The sequence below is a fragment of the Chenopodium album genome, chromosome 3, assembly GCF_948465745.1.
Source record: "Chenopodium album chromosome 3, dcCheAlbu1.1, whole genome shotgun sequence".
Lineage (NCBI taxonomy): Eukaryota > Viridiplantae > Streptophyta > Magnoliopsida > Caryophyllales > Amaranthaceae > Chenopodium > Chenopodium album.
In genome coordinates, this window is record NC_137836.1 from 1626811 (window position 1) to 1653334 (window position 26524).

Genomic DNA, 26524 nt, shown 5'->3' on the forward strand with positions numbered 1-26524 from the left:
TCGAGTCGAGCCAACTCGAGCCGAGCTTTGACCGAGTTGAGTCCGAGTTGCTCACGAGCTGCTCAACTCAATTAGCAGCCCTACGTATGAGTAAGTCATTTATCTCGTGGATACAAAACGCGGAGCAACGGTACTGGCGGTACTCTCTCTGCTTTTTTAAGTAATTGGTACTCTTTATGTATTTTATTACTTGTTCCACTTTTATTTTACGGTCTTATTTTATTATTTGTTACATTTTCTTTTTTGAAAACCTTTAACTAATTTCTTCTAATATATTTCTTATGTTTTTTTTAGTTGTAACATTTTTAAATTCACGTTCTCCTAAGCAATTTTTTAAGAAGAGATAGATAGAGAGAAAAATAAAAGGGACTCATGTGGGTAAGAGAGAGATAAGGAGAAAGAAATGTCAAAAATGAAAAGTGTTGCAAGTAATTAAAATTTTCCAAAATAAAAAAGTGTTGCAAGTAATTAAAATTTTCCAAAATAAAAAAGTGTTGCAACTAAAAAGAAACGAAGGGAGTACGAGTGTCTACATTCTCTTTCCTCTCAACTATCAAACTTTATTCTTCCACCAGCTCCACTTTCTTCATATTTTATTATTTTCTACTATTTCTTTTAAAACTCCGCAAATACAAAATGAAGCAAGTACATTAATAAAATACAAAAAGAGTATATTAAATAAGTACTTTATCTTTTTGGAAACATATTACGAAGTACTACAGTATTTTTTAACTAACTTCTTTGTTATAATGATCCACACTTATAATTTTGAGAAGACAAGATTGGAGGTTTTTATTAAAGCCTTGTTCAGCAGTATCGTTTAAAGTAGTGGTAAATGTTTGGATCAGGTCAAAACATTATTTAAAAAAAAAAAAAAAAATTGCCAATTATTACCGCAAGTTAATACTACTTTGTAAATTACTATCGCAAATTAAAAAGGTTGTGAATTACTACCGCAAAAAATTTTAAGATGTTGCAATTACTACCAAACGCCCATTAAATCCAATTATGACGTCATTATATCACTTTAACCCATGGTTAAAGCCCTTAACCATGACGTCATTATATCCCTAAACCATTTTCTTTTTTAGGGGGGCTGGTTAAAGCCCTTAACCATGGTCAAACACAGGTTAAAGGGATATAATAACGTCATAGTTGGGTTTAATGGGGGTTTGGTAATAATCGCAACATCTTAAAAATTTTTGCGGTAGTAATTCACAACTTTTTTAATTTACGGTAGCAATTTACAAAGTGGTGTTAACTTACGGTAGTAATTGGCAAATTATCCTAAAAAAAATAAGAGGGTTTGGCAAGGTATTGGTTTGAGTAATGTGTTGAGGTAGGGTTTCTTAATTTGGGTGTTCTAATTTACTTGCTCCATTTTACATTAATCCAAATGTAGTAGAAAAAAAAAATTTCTGTATTTTTTTTTTTTTACACTTGCATAGAATCAGTGAAATTAGTGCTAATGACTCGGATTAGCTTGCATACAATTTGAGTAATTGTCAATCAGACTTTTTGGGCGACAGATTTTGTTCAAATGATACTAAGGAGACCTGAAAATTAAGTAAATTTATCTCAGCTACTATACTTTTATACATATCCCTGTAAAGTGCGACATCTTTTAAGCATAACCATGTCGAAGATTTACAACCACAGGAATTGCTAACAACAGATAAAACTACAGCTATGAAGTATAATTCTTTGAGATTTCCATTATTCGACTTTCTCCACTCCACCTGCCATATTGTTATCTGCAACAGTTTCTCTCACAAACCTGGAACATCATAACAGATATCAAACTACAACGTGAGGACATCGTTTTAGAGATGATGAATAAATTTTGAAGCATTTATAATCTCAGTGACTGTAAATCAAAACGAAGCAGGATATTGTACCTTGCTATCTTCTCTTTAGAAGATTGCAGAATATAGATCGATAAAACAACTGTTAGCATAAGACCTGTTAAAAAGCACCAAAGTCAAAATAATGATTGTATGGCAAGATACAACCTCCCAATAGAATAGGCCACTTTGTATTTCCCTTATTGATACCTTAGAGTAGTAAATTAAAACTATATTGGTGTAAAAAAATATGATGCATTATTTACGCAGAGGTGGGTACTTAGTTTGATGAGTCAAACAGATTGCCAATAAACTGCGTATAATTGCAACAACGTATAAGAACTTTTACAGAGTGTCTACTGATTATGCAGCCTACTAAAGAAAAAGAAACCAAATCTATTCTACTTCACATGAAGGGGACTAGGCCACCCCTGATATGCCTTAAATCAAATTGGGATCCTTGATTCATTGCTAAAAGAATTCTAAGAGTTGAATATTAACTCCACAGAAATGCACAAATTTCAATGAACATGCTGCAAAGTTGTACAATCTCCGGATCATATTATATGCAACTTTAGAATTTTTTATACCTCACAAATAATACCCCAAAGTTGCATATAATACGATCCTGAGGTAGTATATAACTTTACAATGTTTGGTGTCAATTTTCTTGTTGTGTTCTAATTTAAGGATTGGAGACCGGAGCTTTTACTTAATTCACTTTGAGAATGCACAAAAAGTAGTTCAAAGAATCCAACATAAATACCTGAACCAAAGAGGACAAAAAATCCAGAACTGACATCTATCTCAGAGTGTTCTTCCCTGTAATGCATCACAAAACACATAAATCGATCAAAAGGGAAACTTAAGACAGATTAGGGAGGGATCCAACATTAAGCTAAACAAGATAGATCATCTGGAATAACAAATCAAAATAATGCATTGGAAACAGCTAGAATGATAAGCACAATTAAAATCAATTGACCAAAAGGAAAAAACGAATGGGGAATAAGTTATTTATTTAGGGAAAAAAAAAAATTAGAAGGGGCCTACATCATGGAGCCTTCAAGAAAAACGTAGGTAGGCCATTTATGTAAGGTAAAACCCAGATGAATACATCCAAATTATACAGTTGGAACCATCAAGCATCAATTGTGGGTTTCATAACAGATAATGGCATCATTTATTCGAAAGGGGAATAATCAACTGTAATTCATATTGTTGTAGTTTATAACTGCAGCAGTTATTTACTTAGATGGCTGCGTATCTTCTTGCAGGTTCCCAACAAATATATCTCTGAAGATCAAAACGAAATCTGAAGTGCATGTCTGTAAGGGATAGTTAGAGGACATTTCAAGCTATGTTCTCTCAAGAAGAGCAAAGCTTCTAATGAAGTAATGACTTTAATACCTCTTCTTCAAAAAGAAAATAAAAAAGGGCTGTGATAGTAGATGTATTGGATGCTATTGTTTCCATTTCTCATTATAGCAGCTTGCTTGGGGAGGTTTACCGTAAAAAGAATTATTGAAAATGGCAAGAGGTGTCTAACCAACTAAAAGCAGCTTCAAATTTTTCATTTTAATAACAAAAATAATGAGGCCACAAAGGAAAGCAATATCAGACTCATTTCACAGTACAACAACAATAATAAGTGCCACAAGCTCAAAGCAAATAAGGATCTAAGAAGCTTCTGATAAGTAGATCTCGATTTATCACCATCAAAAACAGTATTTCCTCCAAATGGGCAACATTACATCAAGAGACAAAAGTAACCCAGGAAATGAGGAATTATTATGAGGTGCTTCCCAACCCTATATTACCCGACAAAGTGGAATTTGTGAAAGCCAATGATTTTATGTTATAATGGGAACTTCATTTTGGATATATTCTTTTGCTTTTTAGAGGATCATTTAGTACAGAACACTTAAGCCTTCTGCAACAAAGGCACAATGGTATCCTTCTATAAGAGAGTAAAAGCACAAAAACAATCCCTCAAATTTGGTACAAATAGGCATTTTAGTCCCTCATCTTTCAAGTGTGGCAAAAAGGTCCCTCTACGACTAATCAAAGTTATGGGACTTCCCTGATGACTAAACAAAGTTTAGGGATGTAAATGCTGACTTGGACAAATAAAACAATACACATTGTTAGAAACTCTAGGCTTAATGGAAAAAATAAAAAGTAAATAAGAAAGTTCATGGACTTATAAACTGATGGGCAGAAAACATCATTTGTTGATGGGTGGAGGACTAATGTCTGGCCAACACCTTCCACTCTCTCTCCTCTGACAACTGTAAACAGTGCTCCCTCGTTTGTAAATGGTGGTTCCTATTCAAAGGTCAAAGTCGTTGCCGCCTCTCCCTCAATGACAACCCAGGGATCTCAACTTACCTCCCCTCCTAATTCGACTTGGTTACGAAGCTTGCTCTTCGATGCAACCATAAATCCATCAATATAAGCGACGACACTTTCGTTCTAGTCTCTCTCCGGTACATGGAACCTGACTTACTTGAAACTCCAGGGTTGCCCCAACCTCAACAACCTCGCAATCGCCGCGTTTGTCATTGTGGGTCAAGCATCTTTAGTGCTGAAGGCATAAACTTTGTCTTTAAACACTGCGTTTCGCTGGAGGAGATTTCGATTAAGCGTCTCTGTGGGATTAATAACGACGGTGATTCAAAGGCCGACACCGAACCCATCCTGCAGTTGCATCTAAATTTTTAAAGAGTATTGTCTCATTGAGATTCAGTCTCTTCCTAATCCTCTTAATTAGTTTCCTTGATAATTAAGAGATAATAACAAAGATTTTGTAGCAAAAGAAACGAATTTCATTTCAACTTTAAGATAATAAGTAAATAATTTTAAAATTAAGAAAATATGTTTTAGAATTGATGGAAATCTAGCAAATCCAAGTCTCATTTTTCACTTTGATGTAAGGAGCCAAATTTGCTATTAGCCTATTAGGTAATTTAATTATGAATTCTCCTAAAAATGGATATTTTTTTCTAACAAAATTAATTTTGGACTTTCATTTCTCTACGTGTGAAGCTAGTCCCCTTGAGTTTCCTTTGTAATGGTTTTTTTGCCACGTCAGCCTATAAGTCCCCCAAGTCTTATTTAATTTCTATCCCTTACCACGTAAGCCTACAGATTCCTAAAATTTAAATTTTATATCAATATATTTGTCTAAGTCAACATTTACATCCTTATACTTTGCTTAGTCATCAAGAAAGCCCCTCAACTTTGCTTAGCCATCTCTTTTCAGCAGAGGGACCTTTATGCCACACTTGAAAGATGAGCGACTAAAATGCTACTAATACCAAAGTTGAGGGATTGTATTTGTGCTTTACCCTTTTATAAGAGGTCAAAGTTCTAAACAATACCTTCGTTTCGTATAATGTGCAACATTTAGTAAAAATTGTTGAATTATATACAACAAATATTTCTTTCCTTTTTAAGTTGACATTTCTGTCTATCTCTCTCCTTATGACATGCATGTCTATCTTTCTCTCTACATTTAATACTTACAAACAAATTTTGCCTAGGAGGCCATGCAACTCATTTGTTGCAAATAATATGAAACAAATATAGTAAATGAATTATAAAAAGGTGGGGAATACATTACTTGGAAAGTAGATAAGTGGAGAAACTAAAACTGACATGTGTGGATATACACTCAAAATATTACTACAAGGTGATGAAACAAGTTAATTTTCATACTAAAGAGTGAGATGTCATATGAATTGAATTATACCTTGGAAAGGTCTGTCAAGTTTCTAAAGCCTCCAAACACATACAATTAAAAAACAAAACAAACTCTTAAACAAATAGGGGAAAAGATTTGAAACTCAGAAGGAGAAATGATCTTCCTAAGTTTAGAAGCCAATACTAACCAAGTATATCTGACAAGCACATGCTTTGGCCAATGCTGAGGATCCCAGAATTGCTTACGTATGTCTGGATGAATTTCAACATCTGTGGGGCAAAAAGGTCAGAAATATAAAATATTAACAGAAACCCACACAGAGCTTAATTTCATTCTTCCGCCATTTAGCAAAAACATTTTTACTCTAGTAAGGAAAGTTGCAAGACATTACTATGACATTCCATTATTCCAGGCAGTCATCACTAGATGTACAAATTAGGGTCACTTCCAAAAACAATTAATAGTAAATTAGAATTGTATTCTAAAGCTTTATTCTACCAAATACAATTCATATTTCCATGCGATTGACGACAATGTGAGTGGAAGATTTGCCTCGTGCTTTGGGAGCCAACAACGCAGAAGTGCATTGCATTTTATTGATATTTTATCAAAAAAATAGTTAAATATAAATAAATGTGATAGACTGAGAATACTGCTAACTTAGTCATACAGATAACAGGAAAAATAGAGAGAAAAAAGATTGATTCTTTGATTAAACTAGATAATCTGATTTTTGTAAATTGAGTGAATAAGAATTAATAATAAAGATGAAAGCTTGATGATAGATTGATAATGGCAAAAGAGGTTACAAATGACATATAGGTTTGATAGCTTTAGGCTATTACTCTTAAAATAGCTTGAGACTTTAACTCCCAGTAATGGCTTTAGGCCATAACTCTCTAAGGTTTCCTTAATACAAATCTCTGTCTACTCCTTTCCTCATCTCTCTATCTATAATAAATCTAAAGACTTAACCGAAAGAATAAAGATACTAGACAACCAATAGTGCCCTTCCTTGGATTAGTTTATTACAATAAATGAAAACAAGCTCACTGAAGCACGATGCCAGTTTGAACTACTTACAGATTCCTGTCCTTTAGAAATTCAAACTTGAAATTACCACAGTGGCAATAAATGCTCATCAGAATACTTTAAGTATGAGAACAGCAAGCTCTCTTGCATAGATTCTCTTAATTTTATGAAGCATTTATATTGGGGTTCTATTCTAAATATTTAACTATCTAGCAAGGTTTCAAGTGGATGGCTGGTCTTCTTCAAATTCACAAGACATTCCCTTATTTCTCTTCCATCAAACAAGAGATTTTGTCTTGCTAATAACTTGAAACCAATCTCTTACGAAGTTTCAGATAAGTATTTTAAAGATGCTTGATTGCTAATGTCAAATCCTGTCCTTTAAACAAATTTTTTTATAAGGCATCGCTCTCAATGATTTCATTTTAAAGTCATATATCCATTCATAAGGCAAGCTACAGCTAAAACCACCAAAGTCATATCTCTGCCTAGAACAGTTTTACAAACCACAGTCTGAAACCCAAGCATCCTCTTCTTTTGCCGATAAATAAGTCTCAGGCTCTTAGTTCACAAAATGATTTTACCGCACATACATCACAACTTGACATAACAAGGAATGCTGGACAAGCAACTACAAAAGAGTAACACTTAAAACCCCCTCTAAAGAAAGATAAATTTCCATCAAACTTTAAGACTCTACCTTGATTTTATGCCTAAAAGAGGAAGAAAAAAAAAACCTCTCAAGTTCGCACCAAATGATACCCTAAAACTCAGGAAGCTTCGACAAATGTCTTAATACGGGGAGAGGGGGAAAAAAACCTACAAAAGATTCTTAAACGAGGTATCGACATTGATCAATGACACAAGATATAATGAGCTCAAATATCAAGCAAAATGTGCGACTCCTACCTCTAAGCCATCCAAAGTCTTGAAATTAAAAAATGTATCACATGTATTGTTAATTTGTAATGACACTTCATCTCATCACACCATGTGAAAAGAGCAATGTACAGCAATACGATCATACTCTTCTCCCCTAATAATAAAATCCTAAAGCCAATTGAAAAAGAGGTTTATAGACCTATAACCGTTAATCACAACAGAACAGACATCCCCTAGAAACAACCAGACAGAAGCAAAATGTACAATCTATTACATTACCCCATAATTATCTATAAGCAACTGTGTAATGTGTCATGTGTCGTGTCTAGAAGACCTAAAGACCCATTTATCTCACAATCAAAAACATGTGTCAGTGTATATGATCTACTTTTCAAAAGCTTCCCACTTCAATCCCTATAACACCTAACTAGGGCTCAAGTCATACCGTCTCAACATATGTCAATTATCAACTTCCTCTAACAAAAGATTCTGTTATGGAATGGGTCAATGGGACCAAACGGTCAGGTCAACCACCACTTTTGGTGTATTCAAGGCGCACAAAACAGGGGCAGCAAGAGTCAAAGGTGGCCAGAGACAATGTGCAACAAGCCAACAAGACAAAGTTAATTAAGAGAATTCAAGGAAAGAAGGCAAGCTGCTCCAACAATGTCATTTGATGGTTTTTCAATTCTTAGCTTAATTAGTCACATGTATCCCTTAAGCTTGAGTATATGTAAGGTAGTCAATTCCATTAGCAAGGTATCCAGAAAATTGTGAAGAAACAACATAGAGATTGGTAGCCTAAAGTTACTAGGAGACTCATAACCTCAAGTTATGCTTATCATCTTGTAATCCTTCCAACTTTCAATTCAATCAATCAAATACTCAAGCATTCTAGTAATTGTTCTTAAGTTACATTGCTCAGCCGCTTAATATATAACAACTTGGTATCAGAGCGGTGGTCCTGCGGCCGCCGGTACCGGAAACCACCACCCCATTTTATAAAATAAAATAAAAAAATAAAAAAAAAAAAGAGAAAAATGGGAGACTGTACGTTGCCGCGATTAGCATCCGTGGAAGAGTCCCTCGCTGGTTTAAAAACTCAGTTATCCGCCATTGAACAGAAGTTGTAGCCGCCAGAAGAGGACACCATCACAAGGGTGGTGGCAGCAGCGGGGCCGACGAGAGAAAGAAGACGGAGGAAATGTTGGAGGCCGCTAGACGTAGGGTGGAGGATCGTATAGATCGCTTTCGGGAGGATGTCAACACTCAAGGGGCCATCGATCGCGGCAAGGTGGCCAGGTTACGGGAGGAACTGGAGAAGGCGAAGAAGACGACTCCGCAAGTAAACATACCCATAGTGGGAGAAAATAGCCCACGACAGGAGGAAGAGCATCCTCTGTCTCCCGTCTTGGAGGTGGCCTTTGAAGAACAGAATTGGCACCCACCTGACGAAGGTGGATGGCGCGGAGGTGGGTGGCGCGGCGGCGAAGAGGGCACTGGTGGTGAGGGGCATTGGAAGCATCGGAAACTGGAGATGCCATTGTTTGACGGAACCGAGCCAGATAATTGGACAGCAAGGGCAGAAATGTACTTCGATTTCTACAAATTGACGGAACGGGAGAAGATGGAAGCCACGGTGGTGGCCATGGATGGGGCTGCCCTGAAATGGTTCCAATGGGAACAAAAGCGACACCCTTTCTACGGGTGGCCGGATCTCAAGCAACGAGCCCTAAACGAGTTCCGCCCCTCGCACTCGGGAACTCTTCATGAGCAATGGCTCACGGTGTCTCAAGAAGGGACCGTGGCGGAGTACCGCCGGCGATTCATTGAGCTGGCGGCGCCCTTGGAGGATGTGCCAGAGAGCATCATGCTCGGCTAGTTCATCAACAGCATGAGTAAAGAAATCAAGACGGAGTTGAGATTGCTCAGTCCACCAAACCTCGAAAGAGCCATGGAAATGGCAGGACGAATAGAGGAGAAAAATCGAGTTCAACAAGGAAAAAGGAGTGTGAGCAACTGGAAAGGGGGACTAACGGTTGGGCCTTCAGGGTCTGCCAGGTCAAAGTCAATGAACAAAGGGGGCCTAATTGCTTCCTACGGGCTGCCAGCAACAACGGGCCTCCTAAAACTTGGCCCAAAGCTCCTGAGTCACAAGGCTCCGTTAACTTGGGCCGTTCCACTTCAGGCCCAAGTCAAACTACTGCTGGGGGAACGAGACGGTTGTCGGAATTTGAACCGGCGGAAAGGAGGGCGAAAGGGTTGTGCTTTAGGTGTGACGAGCGGTGGGGCGGGGGACATCAATGTAAAAGAAAAGAGCTTAGTGTTTTAATAGCCGCGGAAGAGGACGTTGAGTTAGAGGAGTCGGAGATAGAGAAGGAAGCACCACCAGAGGAGGACGGAGGAATGTCTTTGTGCTCGGTGATTGGGATACATAACCCTAAAACCATGAAGTTGAAGGGACGAGTTAAGGGACATGAGGTGGTTGTCATGATTGATCCGGGAGCTACCCACAATATCCTAGCAAATTCGGTGGTGTTGTGGGCGGCCATTCCGGTCGACCAAGGCGGAGAATTTGTCGTATCCTTAGGAAACGGGGATACTATTCGTGGAAATGGGGTGTGCAAGGGGGTCAAGGTGGAGTTACGTGGGGGTCTCACCATAACCGAGGACTTCTTTCCACTCTCGTTGGGAAGTGCCGCGTTGATTCTAGGAGTGCAATGGCTTGAGAAGTTGGGGGTCGTGGTCACTAATTGGTGGACCCACGTGATGAAGTTCTCCGTGGGAGGATTTCCGGTTACCCTCGCCGGAGATCCGACTCTCGAGAAATCAAAGATCTCACTCAAGGCTATGGTGAAAGTATAAAAAAAGGAAAAGCAAGGCCTCTGGGTGCAGCAAGTTGGCAGTAGGCGAATTGGGCCCAAGTCCAAACAGCCCACCTTCATTTTTGGTGGAGGTTCTGGACCAATTTGAGGAGGTCTTTCAAATGCCCAATGGGCTACCTCCTAATAGAGGCCATGAGCACTCTATTGTATTAAGAGATGGGGCCAACCCAATTAGTGTGAGGCCCAATAGGTATCCACAAATTCAGAAAGATGAGATTGAAAGGCTTATGCGTGAAATGTTAGAATCCGGCATCATCAAACCATCCACAAGCCCGTTTTTGAGTCCGGTTTTGTTAGTCAAGAAGAAGGATGGCTCGTGGCGATTTTGCGTAGACTACCGGGCCCTCAACAAGGAAACCGTTCCGGATAAATATCCGATTCCGGTGATTGATGAGCTATTGGATGAATTACATGGGGCGACAATTTTTTCTAAACTCGATTTGAAATCGAGGTACCATCAAATTCGGGTGAAACCGGAAGACACCCATAAGACGGCTTTCCGGACCCATGAAGGCCACTATGAGTTCCTAGTCATGCCGTTTGGGCTCACCAACGCCCCGACGACTTTTCAATCTCTTATGAATGAGGTATTCCGACCCTACTTGAGAAAATTTGTGCTCGTATTTTTTGACGACATATTGGTGTATAGTAAAGTCGTGAGTGAGCACAAATGTCATTTAGAATTGGTTTTGCAAAAATTGGTAGAAAGTCAATTATACGCCAATTTTAAAAAATGTGAATTTGGGAGGAGGGAGATTGCTTATTTGGGTCACGTCATCTCCGAGCAAGGTGTTGCGATGGATGACGAGAAAATCCGCTCCATTCTCGAGTGGGAAATACCGTGGAATCTTAGAGAATTACCTGGGTTCTTGGGATTAACCAGTTATTACCGGAAATTCATCTCCCATTATGCCCACATTGCTAATCCCCTTACCTCACAGTTAAAGAAAGATAGTTTCGGGTGGTCGGCGGAGGCGACATCGGCGTTTAGGAAGCTCAAGACCGCTATCACCACTGCTCCGGTGTTAACCGTTCCTAATTTTCGAGAGCCCTTTGTGGTTGAAACTCACGCGTCTGGGTTCGGGCTCGGGGCGGTATTGATGCAACATGGCCGACCAATCGCTTTTTACAGCAAAATGTTGGGAATTCCGGCTAGAGGGAGATCGATTTATGAGAAAGAATTGATGGCTATAGCGCTGTCAGTCACGAGGTGGCGCCACTATCTACTCGGTCGGCCATTCGAAGTGCGCACCGACCAGCAGAGCCATAAGTACCTCACCGAGCAGCGGGAGGTTGGCGGAGAATATCAGCGTTGGTTGAGGAAATTAGTGGGATTTGATTTCACCATTCATTACAAACCCGGCGCCGCCAACAAGGTAGCTGACGCCCTTTCGCGTCGGGATGAAGCTCTGTTAGATCGCACAGTAAAGGGGACTGAAAGGAGGAATGAAGGAGACGGGTTAACAGTAAGTAAATGCTGAACTTGGGGCTTTGGTCCACTCTTGCTATGTGGACTGGGCCGAGCTGGAGAAAGAATTGGAGGAGGATAAATTCTTGGGCCTGTGTTGGGCCTGAAGGAAAGGCTGGGCCAAAGGGCTTCCATGTGGAAGGCTCCAGGCTATTTTATAAAAATCGAATTGTTTTGCCTAACCACTCCAAGTTTGTTTCTATGCTTTTGCAGGAATATCACAACACTGCCACGGGAGGCCATGACGGCGAGGTGAAAACTTACCTTCGCCTCGCCGCCGATTGGTTTTGGTCGGGAATGCGGAAGGACGTCGGAAAATTTGTTCGGGAATGCGACGTTTGCCAAAGAAATAAAACCGTCACTAAGCGTTCTCTCGGCCTACTCCAACCATTGCCGATACCCGAGGCTGTGTGGGAAGATATCTCCATGGATTTCGTGGAGGGTTTGCCATTATCCCGCGGCTTAGACGCGGTGCTGGTAGTCGTGGATCGCCTCTCGAAATACGCCCACTTTATAGGGCTAAAACACCCTTTCAACGCCCTTAAAGTGGCGGATGTCTTTGTGAAGGAGATAGTCCGCCTTCATGGATTTCCAGCATCCATTATTTCTGATCGCGATCGAGTTTTCATGAGTATATTTTGGAGAGAGCTCTTTCAATTACAAAAGACTCACTTGCGACGAAGTACGGCATACCACCCACAGACCGACGGTCAGACAAAGATTGTCAACAAAAGTTTGGAGACCTACCTACGGTGTTTCGTTGCTGAACAACCGAAAAGCTGGGCCCGTTGGCTGCCTTGGGCGGAGTATTCCTACAACACGTCACCATACACCTCTACCAAGATCATACCGTTCCGGATCGTTTATGGCAAAGATCCCCCAAAATTGTGGCGACTAGGGGCAGGACAAACAATGGTCAGCTTGGAGGAGAATTTGCAAGAGAGAGATGGAATTTTGGAGGAGTTGCGCATGAATCTGAATCGTGCACAGCAAGTGATGAAACTCAATGCGGATAAAAGCAGACGGGACGATACATTCAACATTGGGGAGAAGGTATTTCTCAAGCTCCAACCATATAGACAAAGGTCACTTGCCAGAAGACCATTTGAGAAGTTAGCAGCTAGATTTTATGGGCCTTTTGAAATTCTGGAACACATTGGCAGAGTTGCCTACAAGCTAAAATTGCCTGATGATTGCAAACTTCACCCTGTATTTCACATCTCCCAACTTAAGCGAGCCCTTGGCAACCTCCCCTGTCAACCCACTATTCCGAAACAACTTTCCTCCGACTTGGAACTAGTGGTGGAACCAAAGGAACTCCTCGATGTGAGAAGGGTGAGGAAAAATTCTGAGTTCATACTGGAAGTCCTACTTACTTGGCACGGGTTGTCCGATTATGAAGCCACTTGGGAAGAGTTCGACACGGTCAACATGCGTTTTCCTTCCTTCCACCTTGAGGACAAGGTGAAACTCAAAGGGGGGAGTGATGTTATGGAATGGGTCAATGGGACCAAACGGTCAGGTCAACCACCACTTTTGGTGTATTCAAGGTGCACAAAACAGGGGCAGCAAGAGTCAAAGGTGGCCAGAGACAATGTGCAACAAGACAAAGTTAATTAAGAGAATTCAAGGAAAGAAGGCAAGCTGCTCCAACAATGTCATTTGATGGTTTTTCCATTCTTAGCTTAATTAGTCACATGTATCCCTTAAGCTTGAGTATATGTAAGGTAGTCAATTCCATTAGCAAGGTATCCAGAAAATTGTGAAGAAAAAACATAGAGATTGGTAGCCTAAAGTTACTAGGAGACTCATAACCTCAAGTTATGCTTATCATCTTGTAATCCTTCCAACTTTCAATTCAATCAATCAAATACTCAAGCATTCTAGTAATTGTTCTTAAGTTACATTGCTCAGCCGCTTAATATATAACAGATTCTTACATGAATAGGTGATTTGGCCAACATTAGCCTTTGGCATCTAAGTCAAACGATTATCTTTTAACCTATCGTCATCCAAGAATTGACTAAAAAAACCTTTATCATCAAATTTTATTAGAATACAATAGCAGTATCGCATATATAGCTGAAGCGCCTTCTTCCATCTCTTGCTAAATGTTGCTGCTTCACATCAAAAGTAACTCCACCAGAATATTTTTCAAGCAAGGCACTTTCTCTCAAACTCATCATATAATAATCCATCATCCATATGAACTATCATCGACATTCATAGTCTCTCCTTTTTGGATTCTGATATCAATAACGATTCCACAGTCCTATGTTACTCGGACTCTTCATTTCACCTCACATACCCATGTCGGACCCTCGACACTCGGACATGGGTATGACACCCGGACACTTTACTTTTATTTCAAAATCATGGAATTTTTTCACAAAGTAGCGAGTCGGACGCTTGGACACGTACCCGTGTCGGACATGGGTACCCAAGTCCAAGTAACATATCTGCGGCTTCTCCTAAACATATTCCAACTTCCTAATGCCAACCAGAAATCTCACAATCACTCCACCATTTTCCAAACCAAAATTCCTTTTACTCAGCGCTGAAGCTGAGATGCTATTTAAGTTCTAGAACACCAAATATTACAGCACTGAGCTTAGCTACACACCTGACTTGCAACAAAGTCCTAGTTAGAGCTACACATTGTCGCACATATAGGAGAACTAATACTAAGTCAAAGATATTTCAAAAAACAACAAATTATTTCCAAAGGGAAAGCAATGTTGAGCAAAATGATTTCTTTTACCATGTTGGTGACAGGAAGGGGGGAAAAGTATTGTAATGTCTTATGCTAATTTCACGTATCCAATTATACTACCTCTTTCTTTATATTTGTAACACAACTTGGCACGAAGAATGAGCAATCGAACAATGACACATAGGCATCAGGCAGCAGCTGATGTGCGAAATTGTAAAGGAACCGTAAGATTTCCACATATTAAAAAGAGTTCATATTCTAGTCCATCCGTCACATAACACTTTCTCACATCAAACAGATCTCATGCTACTTCATCCACATATATTTTAAAGAGAATACAAACAAGGTCAATATAAGATTTAAACTCGTGACCCCCCTTGGCACACCTTGAAAATTATGAGAAAAGGTAAATGAACAAATTAAGTTATAAAAATTTAACCATATCAACTTAAAACTTTCTTCTTGTCGGTGGTAAAATCATTTCAATTAAATAATCCGTTTACATCTAATATTCTTCTTAATGTCCATTCCAAAGTGGTGTGTTGAAAGTAAATATACATAGAGGTCTCAGCTATTGAAAATTAACAAGAATCTGGGGCAGTTTGCATGTACCTAATGAGACTTATGAAAGTAATGACGGCAATGTTGAGATCATTGAGAGAAGTTAATCATGTAGGACTGAGAGAAGGCTATAAGCGTTGCAAAGAATGAGCAATGAAACAATGACACATAGGCAGCAGCTGATGCCCCTGGTTGAAATTTTAAAGGAACCATAAGATTTCCACATATTAAAAAGAGTTCATATTCTAGTCCATCCGTCACACAACACTTTCTCACATTAAACAGATCTCATGCTACTTCATCCACATGTATTTTAAAGAGAATACAAACAAGGTCAATACAAGATTTGAACTCGTGACCCCCCCCCCCTCTCCTCCCCACCCATGTTAAACAATAAAGACCTATTCATTAAGCTATGATTTTTACATATTCTCATCTCAAAAGAAAATATAAAATGATAGAATAGGAAAGAAGTCAGTCATGGATTTCACACATAATGTCACAAACCCACAAATATTGTCCATATAATGAAATTAGACTCAAATAACCTAGCTATTCCAGCATCTAGATGTGGAGCAACTTTGTCGCTTAATTGGCTTACTATAGTGTCATTTACTTTACATACAAGAACATAAAGGAAACACCAGTAAGCAATTCATTGAATATGTACTTTCCAATTGTAAAAGAGCTAAATATATAGATACAAGATACATTTTATAAGAGTTGAAAGTGACATCGTAATTACGGGGTATATCGGACCACCTTTTTTAAAAAGTTATTAAATATATACAAAATATAGATATAAATCCAGAATTAATAAAAAGGATCATTTTTCATGCTCAATAACTCAACATGAACCACTGTTTAATAGACATATTGAGCATCTAAGGCATGCAAACACCTATTAATGTCTAATTAGAAGATATACAGAGGCAGAACCAATTGAACCAAGAATGAGGGTAAGGACTTGAGTCCATGAAACTATGTGTGAAAAATCTGCTAAAATTAACTGGTAAACCATTCAAAACAAGATAGAGTGATACAATCAGCACAAAACAATTATACGGGTATAGATGAAAGGAAAATGTAACATACAATGATGAGGCATATCAACAACTTTTGCAGTTATGCCAAGCAAATCACCTCCTGAATACCTCTGCATGAGAAAACATCAGAAAGACAAGGGTCAAAGGTTTCTCCTACTAGAATCAGCTCCATCATAGAAACTTGAAATTGCAACTCCACTCATAATGCCAATCACCAAGCCTTTCTTTCACCAATAATTCAACTCCTTAAGTATTAGCTTCACAAATAACAAGCCAACTTACAGCTTAAGAAGTGCTGATGAAGAAAGTGAATGTGAAAGTTGGCCACCATGAGTCCATGACAATTGTACCAAACAGCACAATAATTAACAGGTTCAGGTTGAGTTTACAACCCAATTAATCAAGTGACTTCACACACCGAAAGAAGCATTAAAACATCTATTTAAATGGATTAAATTAGCATTAGCCTAAACATAAGTAGCATCAACCAATTACCCTTTAATTAAAAATAGAAAAGAGGCCCCCAAAGAAAGAATAAAGGTGAATGCGGAAGTTGGCTAAGTAACAAAAGAAATGCTAAAGCTGGACCATGCTTTACAAGATACTATAAATACATATGTGCCTTTTACATTCAGCTAGATCATTATAATTTCCATACAAATAATAATATATTCACACGGCTTTGTTAGGATTGAGGGGTGCCAACCCATTTGTTATCAAAAGAGCACAAACTGTTTAATGCAATCTCTTTGCTAGCTTTAAGTAGGGATGTCAACGGGGCGGGGCGGGGCGGGGATTGGCATTTCCATCCCCATCCCCACCTGACATTTCCATCCCCATCCCCACCCCCATCCCCGCGGCGGGTATGAAATATATCCCAAAATAAAGTACAAAATAAAGTATTTAATGTTACACTCCAAACTAATAAAAATCAAACTCCAAAGTACACAAATTAACAATACTACAAGTATTGAAATACATAAGTAGGAACCATTGAACCCATGAATTATTCATTGAAAACTCCACTTGTTCCGGAATCGATCTCAAATGATTCAAAATCTTCCTCTAATTCTCCTACTATTTTAGCAAATTCATCCTCTTTGAATTGTCCATTATCTGCAAATACAATGTGATTTAATTAATATATATATATATATTTTCATTACTAATAATTAAATAAAATGTTATTCAAGCAATTACCTTTAAGAGCAGCCCATATCCAATTTTGGGAACACATCAAAGCTTCAACAGCTTCTGGTAGTAGACGACTACGATAAGGATTAAGGACCCGACCACTTGTGCTAAATGCAGACTCTGATGCGACTGTAGAAACAGGAATGCTCAATATATCTCGTGCTACTTGCTGAAGAATGGGATATGTGCCTCCATTTGTCTTCCACCAATTAAGGATATCAAATTCTTGGACTAGAGGAATATTAGGAGCAGCCAAGTATTTATCCAGTTCAGATTGTTCATGATTTGGGTCCTTATTATGTTGCAAAAATGCTGCAAATTCTTGCATAAAGACCCCTTCTTTGGTTTTGCTACCACTACCCAAATTAGAAGCTTGTTGGCTACTACTACCTTGACTTTTACCAATCTTAGACCCATATTCATCAACCAATTTGCGGAGAAGATCACTAATTCTACTAACCTCAGTTTCAAAATCAAGATCATCAAAAATTTTTGCAAAATAAAAATGAATCAAAGCCATTTTGTATCTAGGATCTAGTATTGTCGCTACTCCCATCAAACCATTCACACTAGCCCAATATTTGTTGTATTTCTCTAACATAATGTCTGCCATTTTTCTTACATAATCATACGGAGATAAAAGCCAACCAGAAATAGCAACTCTAAGTTCACAAATTTTAGGAAAATAAACATTGGCAGTGGGGTATTTTGTTGCTGAAAATTCGAGGGTAATCACATTAAACACTTCCAATTGTTCACATATTCTCTCAACTTTTTCCCAATCTTCAGGGGTCGGTGGATTCTTATACAAATTATTTCGAGCACTTAAAACAACAAATACTTCTCTATACTTAGTAGCAATAGAAAGCATTTCATAAGTAGAATTCCACCGGGTTTTGCAATCAAGTGCTAACTTTCTACTACACTCCGGAGCTATTTGCTTAGCCACTTGTTCAAACCTTTGTACTCTCTTATCAGAAGCAGTCCAAAACACAACACTATCCCTAATTCTTTGAACACCATTTGATACCACAGCACTCAAACCATCTTGAACAATCAAATTTAATATATGAGCACAACAACGCATATGAAAAAATTCACCTTGCAATAAAAGTGAGCCATATGGAAATGATCCTTTCAAAATTTCCATCATTGCATCATTAGTTGAACAATTATCCACAGTTATAGATGACAATCTAAGATCAAGATTCCATGATTGAATGCATTCTTTCAAGGCATTAGCAAGAACCTCGGCAGTATGAGGGGCAGGGACATATAAAAACCTACCAAAAGCAATTCAATATCTTTTTTATTTTTTTGAAATAGGTAAAAATTTATTTCATCCTGAAACCAATAGCCAGCAGGCTGCAAAGAACAAATCCCAAGAAACACAACATACAACACTGCCCATGTGCCAAAAAAAACAGAAATAACAGAGCTATACAAGGCGTCCTACTAGCAGGAATGACAACATCAGCCAGCAACAGGCAAAAACAATACAACAACAAAACAATAACACAGCAGCCAACAGAAAAAAGCTTCAGCAGACAGAAGACCAGAGCTCAGCAAACAGCAGACCAGAACTCAGAACCATCAGTGACTAACATATCACAACATCAAAATCTTGCTGACAACAATATTTTTTTGACTAAAGCATTACAACTCTTATTCAATATCAGCTAGATTTAACTATATAATCCATCAAGAGACAAACTAATTAACTAAGCATCTAATATCATTGACTAACAATATTAAGGAATCATTTTAATTTATAAGTAAGGAAAGATGGTATAAACACAATAAATAAAGCACTACAAAGACAACCAAAAAATGAAAGAAGTTACAAGTAACCAGAAAAATATACCTTATGATTCGACTTTGCAACTTCCATGTATTATCAATAAAATGTGCGGTGACTGCCATGTAACCCTTTCTTTGGTTGTCAGCAGTCCACATGTCAGTAGTTAAGGCAATCTTTCCTTTTGCTTTCCTCAACAATAATGCAACATTCTCCTTCTCAAGCTCATATCTTTTCATAATATCTTTTCTAGTTGTGTTGCGAGATGGCACTTTAAATCCAGGTTGGAGTGTGTTGCTATATTTTCTAAAACCCTCATGCTCAACCATGCTAATTGGATACTCATGCAAAATAATCATCTCTGCCAAGGCTCTTCTTCCATCTTCTTGGTGGAATTCATAAGGAGCCAATGTCAATGTCTCACTCTGATCGGTAACGCTTTTTTTTGTACCAAATAATCTTGTTTGTCGAAGATCTTGACATACTCTCTTTGGACATATTTTTAAATGATCTTTCAAATGAGTAGTTCCTGCTTTCGACCCACCAGCAAGTTGCTTAGAGCAATGGTTGCACTCAGCTTTAATAACATCACCAAATCTCTTTCTCTTAAAATCAGACCATACTGCTGAAGTATGCCTACTAGTAATTGGTAGGACAGAAGGGTCGGAATTAGTTTCATCAACAGGACTTTCATCAACAGGACTTTCATCATCATCTACTGAAAGTGGAGTATTACTAGCTGAAGTGGGAATACTACTAGCATTATTGTCATTCTTTGATGTCATTCTCCTCTCCTAAAAAAATTGTAATGCCATATTGGTTAATTCATGAAATACTAGATCTCAACAAGTAAACATATCATTATTTAGTATACTAAAATGGATAACCTACTATTTATTGTTTGACCACACATTAACAAAGAGAACATGGCTAAATTAATTTCCTAATGTGAGCTTGTCTGCTTGACTTAGCATAAGAATGAATGAATAATTTCCAGTAATTGAGTTCAGCAATATTATCAACTAATTATATTGTACAAGCTCCAAAAAAAGAAGGCAAAAGCACTTAAGCTAACCAACAATCATATAACAAATACATTCATCAATAAATCAAATCTCAGTTAACGTCCAATGTCATAATATAAATACACACAGCTCCAACACCTTTCTCAATACGGCATGCAATTAACCACCCAAACCATAAGTCCATAACCAATTAACCACCCAAACCCACACCGTAATCCCTCCATAACCACCCAAACAAACCAGAAAATCAAATGCATATAACAAATCGAACAAAATCTAATGAAAAAAAAAAATTGGGGAAAACAAAATTAGATCAAAAATATAAAAGAGAAAGTTAGAAAGAGTACCGGATAATCGAAGATTAAAGATCAGAGTTCCTCAGTTCGAGTGAGGGAGTCCTTGTTCCTTTGAGAGTTTGAGAGAGGCTATGAGAGGTGAGAGAAACAACAGAGTGTTGGCTAATGGCTAGGGTTTTTTTTTTGAAAGCAGTGTTGCCGTGTTGGGCACTTGGGCTAGAGATTTTGTTCTTTTTTTTTTTAAGTATAATTTTTTTAAAATAAATAAATCTGATGGGTTGCTTAAAAAAATATGGTGGGTGGCCAGGTGGGGTGAATTATGGGTATGGGGCGGGTAGGCGGGTATGGGGCGGGGCGGGTAGGCGGGTATGGGGCGGGGCGGGTATGGGGCGGGGCGGGTAGACGGGTATGGGGCGGGGCGGGTCTGGCGGGGATGGGGCGGGGCGGGGATGGGGCGGGTATAACGTAAAATCCACCCCCGCCCCGCCACCCATGGCGGGTATGGATTTTAGACCCATCCCCGCCCCGCCACCCGCCAAAGCTAGACCCATCCCCGCCCCATCGGGGCGGGGATGGGGCGGGTCTCCTACTAGACCCGCCCCACTGACATCCCTAGCTTTAAGTCTATTCTGAGAGACAGGCTACATCAAATGCAAGTAAAACTAAGTGACAGAAACATCTAGAAATAGTTAAAGACAATATTTGGCACAAGCTTAGACACAAACGCATTGTGTGCAATTTAAGTGGGAATTGTGCTCCATAAGACTATGTGCTTGTAAAAAAAAATAATAATAATAATAATAATAAAAATAATAATAATAATAAAAATGTTTAGGATAATTGTGGATAAGCTTTACATTTTTTGGTGGTGTTACACATAAATCTTAAATTTAATGTAAAAGCTTGAAAGATATTATCTTAAAATTGATTACATATGTTATTTTTCAAAATTATGCGTCCCCATAAGGACTAATGATTTGATATTGATGTCAAAAAATTTAGCATAAAGCAGTAGAGTCAATACAGGGGAAAGGGCATAAAACAATTCCATGAAATAACTTGTTGGGAGAAAAGCAAATGTATTGAGGGCTTAAATTTTTTATTTATTTTGGATAATTATGAGAAGAATCATTTTCAATCTCCCTTTCCCGTCAAAAAATAAAAAACAATTCCCTTTGTATTTTTCAAGGATATTAATGAGGTATTCTGGGGAGTAAAAATAATAGTACCAAAAAGATCTTTTGGCTTTACATCTAACACATAGACATAAATTTACTCACACAAGCCAACTAAGTATCAGAAAAAGATTAATGCAATTGTCTCACTGAGCTTTACGATTTCTCTTCCTTTTATTATATGGGAACCTAGCTATGCCTTGGCAATCCAATTCTAAAAAAAAACATCATCTCTATGAATACAAGGTATGGCCACAGAAACTGCACCTGCCACCTTCTCAAACTCCAAAAATGGAAGCCTCATCCAAGGCACTAGTAATAATCGGTACGTACCAAATGCATGTCAATCATTGGAACCTCAGAACTCTTCCGATTTATGATGTAAAGCCAGGGCAGCTGAAATTTTTCTTTCCCAACTTGGAACGTTCTACAGAAAGCAATAAGAAATCAGAGTGGGTAACACCCCAAGTAGTAATAACAGTTAAAAATTCAGGAGCTCAATTGAAGGACAGTCAATCAACAAGAAAATACAATTTAGAACAATAGATGACAGACAGCCTAATGAATTACTAGCCAACCAACAATCTTGACAAGTATTGGAGCACCCAGAAAATCCAGTATTATAAAGGCATGATGTCCACTGAGGAGGCAGATCATGAACTCTAGATCTAAAGTATATGAAGTGAGGATGTGTACCAGCCAAAGCAAGTTGCACAGCTCAAATGTTGAAGGACATTCATCATGCACATGATATATATTGAGTAAACAAGCTATACAATCATAAAACATTTCAAATAGACCATCACCATAGGAAGTGTGCTCGCAATAGTTGTCAAGTTTAGAGCAAAGAGCCATCGCGTCATGCTGTGAATGTTTTAACACTCAAACCATGTGGTGCACACTTGTCTTCGGATGACAAGGATGCAACCTTGATGCAGGAAAGGGCTTGTGAATGTGTAGGCACATGCGGAGCTCTGAAATGAGAAGAGGAACTCTTGCCAATTGGTGTGTTGGGTAATGAACAAGAGCTAGCAGGCACAACTAGGCTGAGATGGCAAGAGGACTTTGCTTAAGCACAAATTGTATATTGGTCTAGCAACACTCAGGTAAATAAAGCAAGTGGTGTGAACTATTCATAAATCCCACAAAAAGAGGCTTGTCCGCAAGATAACTTCACAGCGGTAACGTTATGGAATATTAAGCTTAGGAAACTTCAAAGAACACAAGGCATAAAGTAAAGTATATACACACAAAATTGAGATGGGTTCTAACACATCCCCTCTTAGTACGCCTAACAGCCTAAGTGCCCCTCAATTACATTACTTAATTAAAATTGGGACCCAAGAAAATGATTGGTTCAAAATTGCCTTCAAATGCTATACTACATACCTAAGTACCTAACACAAGAATACTGAACATTCTAGAATATCTCAGAATTCTCAACCAGCTATAGGCTTACACTGTTATACCTTCAGCTAACACCAAATTCCACCCAATTGAGCCCAAAAAACTTCTCTTTTTGTCCGGCTAAAAATCTACTTCTTTTAGGGATGTCCAAAATTTCTTGTCACTTTATAAATTAAAAACTTAACCCACCCAATTCATGTGATGTGGAACCTCAACCCCCCCCCCCCCCCCTTCCCCCAAGGGCATGATTTCTTTACTTCAATAACTTTTTACATATAATTGTCAAAATCAAATAGACCGGAATATTTTATTATATGTATAGTTTATTACTTATTACTAATTATTATGACATACATATGTCAAAATCAGATCAGACTAGACTATAGTGCCAAGCATTTGGTCTTCAGAAAAACAACATAAAAATAACAATTTTTGAACATCTGAATCACATAAAGCTTTGCCATCTTGCTGCCTTCTGCCTACTAACCAGGCCATTTACTAAATCTCTGAAGCTGATTGTTAAATTTCTTGGTGCTAAATTACAATACATTTCATTAATTTGGCCTCACCCAAAACCTCATTAGCCATTTATCTACCCGATTTCGCTCATAGAATCCAAATCTACAGCTTTGCAGGAAAAGGTCTTAATTGCACTTAAACAACACAAATCAATCTAACAAGAATTCCACTTTCTACAAAATTACTCAATAATTAGAATAGTAAGCCTTCAAACTCGATATGCGAAATTTGAGAATAGGAATACAGAGTTGCTACTTAAACAAGTATTGAAGGTGAAATTAAGCTTACATTTTATAAGGATCAGCACCAGTGTATCCAGTTGGTTTCGGAATAGGAATCAAAACCTATGCAACATTCAAATCAGTGAAATTACAAAATCAGTAACAAAATTCATCACCCAAACATTCAAAGCAAGAAATTAAATTCAATAATCAAACAAAAATCAGGAAAAAAATTAAAAAAAAAAATAATAAAAAGGGCATGAAATTACCTCTCGATTAACAGCAAAAATGGGACAATGACGACCAACAATATCATGCCAAACAGTCCTCGACTACAATCAATAATCAATCAAGAAATTCGAAGAAAAAATCAGAAATCATCGACAAAAATTGCAGTAATTTTGACAGAGAAAAGGAGAGAGAAAACAGACGGAGTGGTATTGACCCATCCTACTCAAAGGGACGATGTCGCCAGGTCTATATGCGGCAGAAAGAGTAGCCATTGATAGCAACATCACTGAGATTGCAGCAAAGATTGCTGCTCCATCTTCCGCCATTGTTGCGATTTTCAGAGCTCGCTACTTCAACTTGGCTCTCTTCTCCTACGCTTCAAAATTAAAGAGAGACCTTCTCTGCTTTTTTTTTTTTTTTTTTTTTTTTTTTTTGGTTTGAGCCTGAATTTACATTTGTTTGCGAGCCTTCGGCTTGGTTCGAGTTTTGAGGTTCGTGGTCGAATTTGTGTGGTTCGGATAATACCTTCATACCGTGTTTTGTTCGCCTAAGAAAATTTGTCAAGAATAAGCAATTTTTAAGCGGTTATATCAAAATAAGTCAACCTTTTAATTAAAAACCCTAGCATCTCTTTCCTCTCTTCTCTCTCTAAAACTCTAGCCTCCATTGTTAAATTTTGGAGGGGCTTCCATCGATTTTTATCGGTGGAAAACCCCAATTGTTTGTTTTTGTGTGCTTTTTCTATTGTTTTAGGTTCATAATTTCTAGGAGGAATATTTCTCCCTCGAAAAACAGGGTTTTTCTTCTTCTATAAGAAGATTTGGCTCCTTCGAAAGACCGGGTTTTTCTTCTCTCTTTTGAGGAAGGATTTGCATTTTTATTTCATGGATTGCTATAGAGTTGTTTCATGGGTAAAATTTTGAGCGGGATCGAAAAACAGGCTAATATTTCGATTACAATCTAGCGAATCAGACAGAAATTTTCCACACGGCTACAACAAATCGATAGACCCCTTCGCCGATGAAGGCTGTAAATCACAACGATATGAAATAGGGTATGAAGAATGTACGATTTGCAACAACGATCGTAGCTTTGCTTACGGAATGTTTTTATTTGATTCAATTATTATGTATTCATTAGATCTAAATCTCTTTGTAGATGTCGTATGACTTTATTTATGAATCAATTTTATTTCAAAAAAATAAGTCAACCTTTTAATTAACTAAGAATAAGTCGACTTTTATAGGGTATTTTCTCAAAATGAGTCATAACTGGTTGATTTGAAAATTAACCGATTCTATGGGTTAATATTAGCACGTGTCATAATGTGATTGATTTATTTTTACCTTTTTAATTAAAATTACTTATTTTAATTAATTTCAAAAAATTAAAATATTCTTAAAATTGAAATACTCTCCCCACCGCAAACCAGCCTCCACCTCCACCCCTACATGTCCTGTGGCCGACCACTGCCCTAGTGCCCTTATAGAACAACAAAACGCCATAAACAACAACCGTTGCACCCCATTACCGACCTTTGCCTTGACCCCTTTTTCTTTCTCCCATCCTATTGTAGACCCTCGTTCTCACCCGCCCGAACCCCTTTTTCACTCTCCCATCCCACCATCGACTAACCCACCTCCGCCGACCTCCTTTGTCCCTCCATCACCGAACACAATCCCCCTCCTTAGCGGTGATGAAACCCACCTTTGCACCCTTTAGCCCGCCCTCAGTATACGGCAGAAATAAAGCCACTAGCCTCTCTTGAACAATCAAAAAACACCCCCTACCGTCCAACTATTCATGAGCAGGTGGAGTTGAGTTGGTAGTTGAGTGGTTGGGGGATGAGAGTGGGCTAGTGGACATGGATGGGTTGGTGGCTAAGGGGAAATGAAATGAGGGTGGCCAGATAGAGGTTAGGACTTGTGAATAATAATAATAATAATAATTGTCAAGCCCGGTGGTGGTATCCGTCCTATTGATGTGGGTACGGTTTGGCGGCGTCTCGTTTCGAAGGTGGGTGCTGTTATGGTTGGTCAGTCTTTAGGGAGTTACTTTGATGGCCTTCAATTTGGTGTTGGGGTTTCTTCAGGTGGTGAGGAAATTCTTCATGCGGTGAATCGGTTGATTGAGGACCGTGGTTCTGATGTTGGTCTATCTATGTTGTTGGTGGATTTTCAAAATGCTTTCAATCTGGTTGATCGTTCGGTCATGTTACGTGAGGTACGTCGTCGATGTCCGGGCATTTCGCGATGGGTAGAATTCTGCTATTCTAATCCAGCCAGGTTGTACTATGGGGACCATACCTTATGGTCATCTCAAGGGGTGCAGCAGGGTGATCCCCTTGGTCCTTTGCTTTTTTCTTTGGTTTTACAACCCCTGGTGTGTAAAATCAGAGAGACTTTTAATGTATGTCTTCAGGCTTGGTATTTGGATGATGGCACGATTATTGGTGACACTTTGGTGGTGGGGCAAGTTCTGCAGTTGATTATGGAGGAAGGACCTCGTTTTGGGTTATGTC

General features: G+C 38.4%; 1 protein-coding gene across 1 annotated transcript; it reads right to left on the reverse strand.

Moving 5' to 3' along the window:
- Positions 1 to 1563: 1563 nt before the first annotated feature.
- Positions 1564 to 24411, reverse strand: LOC145610166 (uncharacterized). Its single transcript, XM_081665441.1, has 9 exons — positions 24204 to 24411; positions 24042 to 24104; positions 23840 to 23895; positions 21959 to 22052; positions 16187 to 16247; positions 5738 to 5819; positions 2611 to 2666; positions 1899 to 1962; positions 1564 to 1777 (listed from the first exon to the last, which is right to left on the reverse strand). Exons 1-9 carry the CDS (start codon positions 24327 to 24329, stop codon positions 1717 to 1719), a joined length of 663 nt encoding a protein of 220 aa, XP_081521567.1. The 5' UTR covers positions 24330 to 24411; the 3' UTR covers positions 1564 to 1716.
- Positions 24412 to 26524: the final 2113 nt, after the last annotated feature.

Coding starts and splice junctions, on each gene's coding strand:
- LOC145610166 (XM_081665441.1), bottom strand. CDS start 24,329: ATGGCGGAAGATGGAGCAGCAATCTTTGCTGCAATCTCAGTGATGTTG. Junction 23,896..24,041: donor TTTTTGCTGTTAATCGAGAG/GTAATTTCATGC, acceptor AATGTTGCATAG/GTTTTGATTCCTATTCCGAA. Junction 5,820..16,186: donor TGTTGATATGCCTCATCATT/GTATGTTACATT, acceptor TTTGCCCCACAG/ATGTTGAAATTCATCCAGAC.